The sequence below is a fragment of the Galeopterus variegatus genome, unplaced genomic scaffold (assembly GCF_000696425.1).
Source record: "Galeopterus variegatus unplaced genomic scaffold, G_variegatus-3.0.2 Scaffold57, whole genome shotgun sequence".
NCBI classification, from domain to species: domain Eukaryota; kingdom Metazoa; phylum Chordata; class Mammalia; order Dermoptera; family Cynocephalidae; genus Galeopterus; species Galeopterus variegatus.
Window position 1 is genome coordinate 1,142,143 of NW_007726168.1, and position 12,868 is coordinate 1,155,010.

The 12,868-nt window shown below is 46.7% G+C and overlaps 1 protein-coding gene across 1 annotated transcript in view; it reads right to left on the minus strand.

The window, feature by feature from the left end:
• The window catches only part of IQCA1 (IQ motif containing with AAA domain 1), a 172,559-nt gene that overhangs the window by 79,673 nt on the left and 80,018 nt on the right, over positions 1-12,868 (minus strand). The window contains exon 10 of the mRNA XM_008574644.1: positions 4,087-4,162. Coding sequence (XP_008572866.1) covers positions 4,087-4,162 — 76 coding nt within the window. The remainder of the gene's footprint in view (positions 1-4,086; positions 4,163-12,868) is intronic.

Here is a 12,868-nt window from a genome sequence, read left to right on the forward strand (position 1 = left end):
TTTTTTTTTTTTTTTTTTTTGTCTTTTGTCTTTTTCCGTGTCCGGCAACGGATCGCAACCCTCAGTGTTGCCCCCGTACCGGACCGGGGACCGGCAACGGGACCGCAACCCTCGGCGTTGCTCCCGCGCCTCGCTCAGCCAGTGAGCGGGAACCGGTCTGTATGTGGGATCCGAACCCTGGGGCGGGAGGGCCGCCACGCTTCCCAAGCAGCGCACTATCCAGTGTGCCACCGGGCCGGCCCAACCAAGCAACAATCTTAAAGAAACTCACTGATACATGAGAATACTCAGTTAGACAACATAATGAAATGAGAAAAAAGGAAAATCCAGGATATGAAGGAGGAAATTTACAAAGAGATTAATACCTTAAAAAGGAATGTAGCAGAACTCACGGAACTGAAAGATTCACTCACTGAAATAAAAAACACAACCAAGAACTTAAGCAGCGGCTAGAACAAGCAGAAGAAAGAATTTCTGATCTGAATATAGTCATTTCGAAATAACCCAGGTGGACAAACAAAAGGAGAAAATAATTTTTTTTTTTTGTCTTTTGTCTTTTTCCGTGTCCGGCAACGGATCGCAACCCTCAGTGTTGCCCCCGTACCGGACCGGGGACCGGCAACGGGACCGCAACCCTCGGCGTTGCTCCCGCGCCTCGCTCAGCCAGTGAGCGGGAACCGGTCTGTATGTGGGATCCGAACCCTCGGGCGGGAGCGCCGCCGCGCTTCCCAAGCGGCGCACTATCCAGTGCGCCACCAGGCCGGCCCAAGGAGAAAATAATTTTAAAAATGAAGAAAATCTAAGAGAGCTGGCAGACAACCTTAAGCACACAAACATTCAAATCATGGGTGTTCCAGAAGGGGAGGAGAAAGGAAAAGGTATGGAAAACCTATTCAAGAAATAACATAAAACTTCCCAGATAAAGGGAGGGACACAGACCTTCAGATCAAGGAGGCACAAAGATCCCCAAACAGATTCAACCCAAAAAACATCCTCTCCAGGACATATTATAGTCAAACTGGCAAAGCTCAAAGACGAAGAGAGAATCTTAAAAGAAGCAGGAGAAAAGCATCAAGACAGCTTATAAGGGAGCCCCCATCAGAGTAACAGCAGACTTCTCAACAGAGACTCTACAGGCCAGAAGAAAATGGGATGATATACCCAAAATACTAAAAGAAAAAAACTGCCAGTCAAGAATACTATCGCCAGCAAGGCTATTCTTCAGAAATGAGGGAGAAATAGTGTATTTTCCAGACAAACAAAAACTGTGGGAGTTCACCACCACACGACTGGTCCTACGAGAAATCCTCAGGGAAGTCCTGCATCTGGAATCTGAAAAATGATAATCACCACCACGAATACACAAGAAAGAACAAAACCCACTGGTAGAACAAAAATTCAAATGAGAAAGAGAAAGAAATTAAACTTTACCATTGCAAAAACCCATAATGACAATGTAATAATGCCCCTGCTTTATTTCTGATTTTACTCATTTCGGTTTTCTCTCTTTATTCCTTGGTCAATCTAGATAAAGGTTTGCAAATTTTGTTGATCTTTTTAAAGAATGAACTTCTGGTTTCTTTGGTTTTCTGTATTGTTTTTTTAATTCCCTATTTCATATATTTCTGTTGTAATCTTTGTTATTTTCTACTTGCTTTTGGTTTAGTTTGCTCTATTTTTTATATTTTATTAAGGTAGAAGTTTATACTACTGATTTGAGATTTTTATTTTTCATTTAATTTACAAGTATAAATTTTCCTCTGAGTACTGCAGGAGCCCTGCATCCCATACATTTTGATATGCTGTGCTTTGACTTTTATCTCAAAGTTCTCTCTAATTTCCCTGTGATATTTCCTTTTATCCATTGTTTATTTAGGAGAGTGTTGTTTAATGTCCACACATTTGTGAATTTTCTAAATTTCCTTCTGTTATTGTGGTCAGAGAACATATTGTCTATGATCTTAGTCTCTTTAAATGCATTAAGACTTGTTTTGTGGCCAAAAATAAATAAATAAAATTTATTTATTTATTTGTTTTTCCTTTTTGTCTTTCTTCGGGTCCGGCAACGGATCGCAACCCTCAGTGTCGCGCCCGTACCGGACCGGGACCGGCAACGGGATCGCAACCCTCAGTGTCGCGCCCGTACCGGACCGGGACCGGCAACGGGATCGCAACCCTCAGTGTCGCGCCCGTACCGGACCGGGACCGGCAACGGGATCGCAACCCTCAGTGTCGCGCCCGTACCGGACCGGGACCGGCAACGGGATCGCAACCCTCAGTGTCGCGCCCGTACCGGACCGGGACCGGCAACGGGATCGCAACCCTCAGTGTCGCGCCCGTACCGGACCGGGACCGGCAACGGGATCGCAACCCTCAGTGTCGCGCCCGTACCGGACCGGGACCGGCAACGGGATCGCACCCCTCAGTGTTGCACCCGCACCTCGCTCAGCCACTGAGTGGGAACCGGTCTGTATGTGGGATCCGAACCCTCGGCGGGAGCGCCACCGCACTCCCAAGCGGCGCACTGTAGCAGTGCGCCACCGGGCCGGCCCCAAAATTTAGAACAAAGAAAAAGAAAAACAGAAAAAGAGGTCTCAGAAAACTTTAGTATCCCAGAATATTAAAATCTGGAAAGGCTCCATAGTCCCTACTTCCTACTCAGTTTATAAATTCTACATACAATATTCCCAAAGAAGGAAGGAAACTAACATTTAGGGAATGTCTTATTATTCACCTGGTATTACATTATTCACCTAACATAAGTTTTTGTATTTTGTTCTCCAAAAAGTATAGCTGAAGCAGCAGATGCTAACTCAGTATAAAACCTGGGACTGCATCTAGATATGTACGAATCCAACATCCATACTCTTTCCTTTATAATGCACAGACTACCCTGGTCTTTTAGCAATCTCCAATTCCTTCCTTTCTGTTTTTATAAAACAGTAGTTCTAAAGCAAAGGGAAATAAAGGTATGTGGGCATTAAAAAATAAATAAATAAAGAGTTGATGAATTCTCAAACCCGGATGATGGCAGGCCTCCCATCGGTGCCTCCCGATATGGGAGAGCAGTGGTAGTGCGGAGATTAAACAAGATAGGCATGGAAAACACCAAGCCTTGCGTATGTTGGGCACTTAATAAATGTTCATTGACCTCCTTCCTCACCAATGAGAGCAGCTGCCGAATCCTGCCAAAGTCACTGTTTCCTCGGGGTTTCCGCCCCAGCTCAGCATGCTATGCGGTGTGGGTCCCTTGCCACCAGTGGTGTGTAAGAGAACCTTCGGTGGTGCACATTTTATCTTACAAAACCAGCACATGAACCTATCACTACAGTGATGTGGTTGCTCAGGATATTGTTACTTAATTAACTGGGGTGAAAACCCTGAGTCAATTTAAAATGTGCATCTATCTTCCCTAAGTAAATAACTGTGCCAGTGCGATCTGGATAAGACCAGAACTGGGAAGGAGGCGCACGAATGACTGACGTTTGGAAATACCCTACTTCACGTCCTTATTGCATTTTTCAGGAATTTCCACAATAGCACTAATGAGCAGGGTCATGCTGACAGGTCATTCTGGGATTTATCCTGAGGGTGGAGTGGAGCCAAAAGAATTGAGTAATAGTTCCAGTGAATTACAACAGGAACATCTGAAAGACCAGTTTGTACATTGCAGATCCAGCCAGACGATAGCTATGCTTGCCACAGAACTGGCAGAAGAATTATGTGTGCGAATTCAGGGCACCTGTCTTGGTCTGATAGGATGAAGACATTTTACTGCACACGTGGTATCGATTTTCTTAAACAATCTATAGGAAATATCTTTCTTCCCTGCCAATAAGCAAGAGAACGTTCCACCGAAGTCTCAGGGGCTCAAAAACAGGATGGAGGTTTCCATTAGGTTCTCATCTTATATGTGTCTTGCTCTTTTACCAGCTATATGCCTTTACGCCTCCAAAAGGAATTTAAAATAGAGACAAACAGAAACACTTGGCTGAGCTGCCTCTGAGGACTGGGGGACCTAGCTCCTCCCAGCATGTGCTGGGTGGGCAGTGACGCCTGCTACCACGTGTCTCCTCCAGCACTGACCTTTGTATGAGTTATTTCCTTCTTCCATTGTGCGAAGGAAAACACTTGGTGACATTTTCCACTCCTCATCTTCTTCCTGTTCAGAGCAGAATAATATTTTTGTTAATGACAGGCATAGTTTATCTGTTAAGACTAGACAGTAAAAGGTGCATATGTTGCAATTACTATGACTCTGGCTTATGTCATGAAGGACCAGCCTTCGTCCACCTGGCCAGGTCCCCTGTGGGCTGGTTTGAGCAGCGGGTGTTGTGTCCACCATGCAGGCATGGATGGCTCAGGCTCACTGAGGAACGCCCTGCTGATTCCGGCTTTCCCTTCTCAGTGGCCTCCCCTGTGGTACCCGAGCCCCGAGTCTGGCCATGTCTTCTAATGTTCTGGCTATGTCCTTGCTCTGAAGGCCAAGTTCCCAGCCTGAGTCCTGTTTGCGACCCTGATCACATTCCACACCTGGCCTTTGGAGCTGCTCCCCATCCTGGGCTCTGCTGTGTCACCTGCCAGGGCTGCTCCTTCCTCCTGCTTACCTGTTCCCTGCCTGCAGCTGGTGTCTCACTAGCCTCCCTACCCTGGGCCCTCCACTGCAGAGATAGCCCGACCTTGTCGTCCTTGGCTCCTGCTACTGACTCTGTGTGCACCACGAGCAGAGACTGCAGGACCATCTGTCGCCTGCATAGGTGAGAGCTCTGCTCTAAGCCTCAGCAAAACACCCCTCTGCCCCCACACCTCTAGGTCCATCTGCTCCCAGTAGTGAGTGAGAGCCGGGCCTAGCAAGCCCTGATCATATGTTTCTGTGCAATAATGTTTATATCGAGCTCTGCTCTAAGCCTCAGCAAAACACCCCTCTGCCCCCACACCTCTAGGTCCATCTGCTTCCAGTAGTGAGTGAGAGCCGGGCCTAGCAAGCCCTGATCATATGTTTCTGTGCAATAATGTTTATATTGTACCTATAGTCAGGTTTCTGATGACTACTGTTACCCTCAGAAAGGGCACAAGGAACGATGCGGTCAACATCGTGGCCATGAGGAGTTCTCCAGAGCACTCTGAGTACTGGCTGTGCAGCTCAGAGGACCGATGGACAACAAGGTAACATGGGCACCTCTGCACTGGGCTGCTTCTGGAGTAGCCCATGACTCTGGGCACCTGACATGCCCTTCCTTTTCTGGACTCCAGCGTTGGGCTCATGACACGGCAGCTGACCACTGTGTGTCCACACGTCTTGGTGGTTTGCAGTGTCTGTGCCTCCGATTCCAACGTATTTCTCCTACCTCACTCCCCATGACCAAGCAAGCCCCGCACTCACCTGTTTTGCCCTCTAAGCCTTCCTGGATCTGTCCCCGCGCTTCCATTCCCGGTCCCACTGCTGTGGCCCCTTGTTCCCAGATGGTGCATGGCAGGGCCGCCCTCCTCTCCTGCCAGAGGGGCTTCATGGCGCCTGGATCTGTCCCCGCGCTTCCATTCCCGGTCCCACTGCTGTGGCCCCTTGTTCCCAGATGTTGCATGGCAGGGCCGCCCTCCTCTCCTGCCAGAGGGGCTTCATGGCGGTTCCAACCTCCTGACTTCCTTCCTCGGAAGCCCCCCCGAGGCATATGTCTTGGAGTTCCTCAGAGGCTCTGTCCCCAAGGGACAAAGTCCAAGCCTCTCAGCCAGCCACACGCAGCCTGGCTGTCTGTGTGGCCTTCGCATCTGCCACCTCCTGCTCCCACATTCTGCGCCGCAGCGCCAACAGGTGCCGTCCCTGGCATGCCACCACGCACTTTACTGCTTCCCGCTCTGTTCTCCTGCTGTCCCTCTGCCCGGAAAGCCGCCGTCCTTCAACGCCTTCTGATGACTTCAGACTCGGGCATGTCTTATCTCCTTCAGGAAGCCTCTCTGCTGGCCACCCTGCTGCCGGTCCAGTTTCCACCCCTGGCTCTGTCTGTGCCTCGCCCATCCCCTCTCATGACTGTTTCTTCCCGATGATAATCATCTATTTCCCCTCAGACAGAGAGGGAACAGCAGAGTCAGCGCTGCCAGCCCTGGTGCTGCCACCTTTGCTGTGTGTGAAAGGCGCAGAACAAACACTTGCTGGACGAAACGGGAACAGGAAAAGTACACCTTCAGCCCACGGATGAATGGACAGAGAACATGTGGTACGTCCATACAACAGATGTCGTGTTATTCTCCTAGGGAAAGGAATGAGGCCCTGACACACGCGACAGCTGAAGGAACCTTGAAAACGTCGTGCTGAGGGAGAGAAGCCAGACACAAAAGGCCACAGACGAGGGCACTTCAAGAAGATGGTGGAAAAATAGAATTGAAAGATAATACAAAAATTTCCACAAGCTTTTTGAAGTACCCCTGTACTGTATGATCCCATTTATATGAGGCATTCAGAAGAGGCAAGTTCATCGAGACAGAAAGCAGATTAGCGGCTGCCGGGGACTAGGGTGGGCTGGAAAAGCGGGGAGATGGGGATTGCTTGCTTAGTGGGCATGGGGTCTCCTTTTGGGGTGGTGAAAATGTTTTAGAACTAGATAGTGGTGATGGGTGCACAACAGTGTGAAAGTAGTAAATGCCACTGAACTGTCCATTTTAAAATGGTAAGTTTCATGTTAGGTGAATCTGATCTCAATGATAAATATCACATGTTCATTCTGAGAACTGCCCACTCTCGGCCTCTGATTCTTTGCTCTGCTATCCACAAGTGAGTCTCCAGAGGAAGGACATCTATCAGAGCACGAGGTCACTTGCTTCTGCCCAAGGTCTCCACTACGGCACTCCACTTCACTGTTCACCCCAGGGTGGCTTTTTCCAGATCTGAGATCCCCTGAAACCTGGAACCACTGTGTCTTTAAGTAGACTCACTTTTAAATATTCATTCTTTAAAAAGGGTCACTGCGCTGAAACCACAGTTGGTATGTTAGTTACAATTTTCTAACACAATTTAGAATAAAACACAACTATTGGGATAAAAGAGGTTTGTCTGAAACATGCCCCTGTGCTGAGAGCAGTGCCGGCTCATGCTCAGCTTCTCCCCAGTGCAGACTCACAGCCAGAGGGCGGTGCCATCCTGCACACCCTGTGGGGGGATGCCCGCTGCTTCCCTGAGTCAGCCCTTGTCCCCTGCTAGTGGCAGCCCTCCCTCACGAGCAATGCTGAATCACAACCAGGCAAATTCATACTCAGCCATATTGGTTATTTCTAAGGCAAGCACAGCTCTGATCAAGTCACGCCAGCTCAAGCGCCTGCAGTGGCTCTCCATGGCCTCCCAAAATCCACCCCCCCACCCCCTCTGGTGTGGTCAGTTACCAGCTTGCCCTCATGGCTACATTGCCCTGCCCCCTCCCTACTCTCATCTGTGGTTGGCCACCCTGGACTCCCAGTACATCTCTGAGTCTGCACTGTGTCCTTCAGCTTTGCTGGTTTATTCCTGCAACAGATGTGTGCCACACACCAGGCACTGGCATGTCCCTGCTCTCCTGGAGCTGGCAGAGAAGTAGGGAAGCTGTGTGAAACAAGATGTCACAAGAGCTACAAACAGGAGGCCCAGGGTGCTCGGGAAGGCTGCCTCCTCAGAGGAGGAGGAGGTGAGGAGGTGCAGAGCCCCAGGGAAGGGGAGCCTGGCAGGGCACAGTGTTCCCAGAAGAGGGAAGTCTGAGCTGGGGAGACATTCATTTGGATAATGGAAAGAAGTTTAGTGCAGCAGATGCACTGCATGGGGGTGAGCAGACAGGCATGAGGCTGGGCGGAGAGAGAGAGAGACAGAGAGAGGCAGAGAGAAAGAGGGAGAGAAGGGGGAAGAGGAAAAGAAACAGAGAGCGTGCACATGCTGGGACATCACTCTGGCTGGAATGGGCTGGAGGAGGCACAGGTGCACACCTTCTCTCTGGCCAGAATTCCCTTCTCCCATCTTCTTTGGTGGAAAATTCCTCTTGGGTCCAAGGCAAATGTGCCCGCCTCTGTGAAGCTGCCTGAATTCCCAGGTAAAAAGACTCTGCTCCTTGCTCTGCAGGATTGGCTTATACTTCCTGGCACCTGTTTCTCTGTTCACATGATTGGCTAAGTGCGTACATGTCTCAAGCGTTCTCTGGGCTGCGAGACCCACTCATGGAGAGGACTCCACGTTGCTGGTATTTTGTTCCCTACACAGAACCAGCGCAGTGCCTTGTATGTAACAAGTGTTTAAGGTACATAAGTAAAAATAAAATTTATAGGTCTGTTTGTATAACTTCATTTCTATAATAAATATCAAGGTCTCAAGGGGAAAACACATGTAAGCCAAGGCCAGTTTTGGAAACATCTACCCTGATGATATAGAATAGCAGTCACCAGACATCCGCATGATGTAATCCGATGCAGCTTTCCACGTGGTAATAATACAATTGGCAGTTACGTGGGAAACTTTCAGCTAGAGGAGAAAACACAGCAGAAAGTTTCTGCTTTCCCTTTTAAAGCAATTTCTTTCTTTGATAAAGAGTTTTGAAGTTGATTTGATATATCTCTTTCTTTGGTTGCCAGCAGATTCCATGCTTGCTGTGTGAGGGCTCAGTCTCTGCTGCACAGACGGCACCTTCTAGCCGTGTCTTCACTTGGTCGAAGGGCTAAGGCAGCATTCTAGGGCCTCTTTTAGAAGGGGGCTAATCCCAGTCACAAGGGCTCCACCCTCATGACCAAATCAGCTCCCAGAGGCCCAACTCCTAATGCCATCACACTGGTGATTAGGTTTCAACATATGAATTTTGGGGGGACACAAAAATCCAGACCATAGCAGCTAATAAACGTCAGTTTCTTACATTCAGTCCCCCAATTGACTTTCTGCTCCCAGAAGGTAGTGGTTGTTCACTCGTTTTACATCTCAGTTGCTTTCCAGGCTTCCCGACTGATTAACCATAGCAGCTAATAAACGTCAGTTTCTTACATTCAGTCCCCCAATTGACTTTCTGCTCCCGGAAGGTAGTGGTTGTTCACTCGTTTTACATCTCAGTTGCTTTCCAGGCTTCCCGGCTGACTGAATAACGAATAGATGAGAGAGGTGTGTTCTCACGTCCTGACCCACCTCAGAGTTGAGTCTGTGCATTATCTACCTGTCCTGCTCTGCTTGGCCACACCCACATGCCACGATCAGGGATATGCAGCTTTTGGTTTTCCTCTCTTTTTTGCAAATTGAGCCATGTTGTGGCTTTGGTCTTCTGGGCCTCACTGTCTCTAGGACACCTCAAACATCACAATCAGCAGCAGTGAGACCTGGGCTGCCGGCCGTCTTGGTGCTTCCGTCACGCTCAACCACACTGAGAGATTCCTTTGCAGCAGCCAGTTACTTTCACATTGGCTCCCCTCTTACTTCTCATGGCCCCCATCAGTTATAGATTGCTCAGGAAAAAGCAGCTGTTTAGTAAGAATAAACTGATGGAAGCCTGTAGATTTGACTTTTAGATTTTATTTATAAAGCCGGTTTATCAAAACTAATCATTTCTAGTAAGTCTCCATCTACTGTGTGAAATTTGTCCTCACACAACACAGGTAAATGCTGCATGCAGAATGTTTTTAAATTTTCTTACTCAGAGTCAGTGAAATATGCTGAGAGATGAAAAGATAAAAATGCAGAGGAACGTTTCCAAAAGAGGTTTCACTGTCAAATATTTTACCCTAGGTATTTACCTTAGTGAAATTAGGAGAGCAGTCAGAGATAAACCTTGTGCCTGTCTCCTCCCCTCCCCAAATGTTAACTATTAGGATAATTTCCTGCCTCATTTAAAGAATAACTCAAATGAATGAAGGTTCTGTTGAAAATTTTCTATTGGCAAATATGTTCATCTGAAGTAGGCTGTTGAGGGATGGTTGACATTTCACACTGGTAGGTATGTGGAAAAATTCAAATAGGGCCACATCTGTTACATTTTTTTAAATAAGGTTATACATTTTGGCATATATCTGTTAACGTACAAGTTCAAATGTCAGACTGATCACTCAGCGGCTTTCAGATTACCTGCTCTTTCCCTCTGCATCTGTGTCCTGGGGTGGGGTGGGGTGGGGGGCTGGTCATTCCCCACTGAACTGAGAGTGAAAAGATTATCCCCTTCTCTAGATCCGGAAGTGAAAATCAGCCCAGAATCTGTAATGGCTAAAAACTATATTTTAAAATAAAAATGCACCAAACAACATAATAGCTCATGTAATTTAACTTGAAAAAAATTTAAGCATCTCAAAGCAATTTTTGAGCTTGCTTTTAGAATGCCACTTTACTTCTCTGCTCATACATTTCCATCAACACTAGAGAATCAGAGTAACATGACTTTTAGGGCTTCAGAATGCTATTCTTTCCTACACAAAAGCAATACAACAGACCTCAGATAATTTTCAATGTGAAGTCTAAAAATGTTTAGCTATGTCCTAAATACATCTGTCTCAATTTCCTTTGATGGTATCTATGTTTTTTTGTCAGATGAGCTTCTTGGCTAATATTATGGTGGTAACGAATGAAACACATTGCTCACTTGGGCCACTGAAACTTCCAGCTGCTTATGGGCTCTCTGGCTCTCAGGCCTTTGAACCACACCACTGGCTGCTCTGTGTCTCCAGCTCGTGGATGGCAGACTGTGGGACTTCTCAGCCTCCATAATCATGTAAACCAATATCTTATAATAAATCTCTTTATATATATGAATATATAAAATGACATATAGAATATATATACCTATTTTATATATACATCTGTTTTTACATGTATATATGCATATCTCCTATATGTTACATAGATATCCGAATCTCCTGACTACCTTGATCATATTCCCAGTTTTCACTTCTAATGGTGAATGGACTGAAGGGACAGAAAGAGAATCTTCCTCTTCTCCTTCCAGAGATTCCCACAGTTGGAACATTAAGTAGGAATTTCACGGTGCTGAATTTCTTCCTGCCTCCCAGGCTGTTCCCTCACGGGTTTTGCCTCTTCCTCTTGCCCCGGTATGTGGATGTAATCCAGATTCTCCAACTTACACCCACACTGATTTTCCTGCAACTCAGCCATGGCTTCACCTTCAGCAAAGGTTTTCCTGCACAGGCATGAATCCTGCACCTACACTACCAATCTTGATCTCACCCAAGTTTATCCTGAACTTCCCGCTGTTTGAAAATAGATAAATGTTTGACTTAATAGTTCTGAAGCCACCTCCAGTTCTTTGGCTCCTCGTTCTTCCATTGTTCCACTCAAGACACTTGGAGCCCACCTCAACTCCTTGGTCTCCTCCTGCTCCTCCAACACCCAGGCAGCCAGGCCAGTCACCCTTCTCAATATCTCTTTCATCTGTTCCATCTCTTTATATCTGCTACCTCTACCCCAAGGAGGTCTTTATCTGAGCATTCACTCATCCCTTAGAAATAATTATTGCATAGCTCTTGAGTTCCAAGTGCTGTTAGAGGTGCTGATCAGAGTTTGGGGTCACTGCGGCCACTGTGGGGAAGCCGCTGATAGAATGGCAGGAGAGGAGGTGGGGGTGTCAGCTAGTGGGCTGTTGCCATTGTTTCCTTGATAAGTAATGACACCTCATGTTCAGGTGGTGCCTGTGGAGATGGGGAGATGCAAGCAGACTCGGGTTACGAGCATAGACTCCTGAGTCTCCTAACTGACACTCCATATCCCGCACAAAACCTCCCCATCCCCTCTAATGCTGACAGATCATCGCTCTGTTCCGCAGTGCTCCTGTTGGCCCTTTTCCTGTACAACCAAGTATGTCCTTTCTCTAGGTAGTGGTTTTTGAGCTCTTTAGAGGGAAGGATCCCTTGAAAAATAAAGAAAGCTCACACACCTTCTCCTCAGGAGAATGCACTTTCACATAAAAGCTCATGTACAATTTTGGGGGGGTCTATCCATAGGGTAGACCCTATCCACCTATCTGTCTATGCATAGGTAGGGTCCCTGGGTTAAGGACTCCATTCTCTATAGCTCAGAAGGCAAGCCTCTCACTTCCTCACATCTTCCTTGCTTACTGCACTTCAGTGGTCACAGAACATGCTCAATACACGTTTCCATTGATGGCATTCTCATTCCTGACAGCACCCTTTGGAAGTGCATGACCTGCAATTTTCCATCATTGTGAAGTAGTGCAAAATTTGGTTTGAAATGCTCTAAGATAATATAAGAATGTGGTTGGCTCGATGGTTCAACACAGAGCACCTCCTTGGGCCAAGCGATTGGAGGGGGGTGCTGTGGTCGACACTGCAGATAAACACATGCTTTTAAAGGTAACTGTGCTGAATATAGGTCTAAAGATCGTTCCAGAAGATTTCAGCACTGAGTTAAGTCATTTTATGGCTGGAATGAATTTAGAGAAGACTCTTTACTATTCAAGTGATCATGTGCTATGGACAGATCAAAACCACTTTAAATAGTTCCAAATGGTTTAACATATGGCTTGAAAAATAACAAAGAGAAAACAGTTGTAAGGATGGACTGCATAGCACTCCATTTCGGTTGTTTTTATTTCTAAAGCCAATGCGAGGTCCACACAACTTGACTATGAGACAAATTAAATTACCATGATATTGAAAGCACATTTGCTATTGGTTTGCAGAAAATGTCCTTCTGGCACATTGTACCATTCTCCTCTATTAAAGTACTCTTAATAGGGCTGTTCCTTATCTGCAATCCTCAATAATTTTGAATTTAAAACCAAGGATTCAAAAGAAAGACTTTTTTTAACTGTTACATTTTGAGAGTTCTTTATGTATTCTAGGTACTAGTCCCTTTTCAGATATGTAGTTTGCAAATATTTTCTCCCATTCTATAGCTGTCTTTTCATCCTCTTCACTG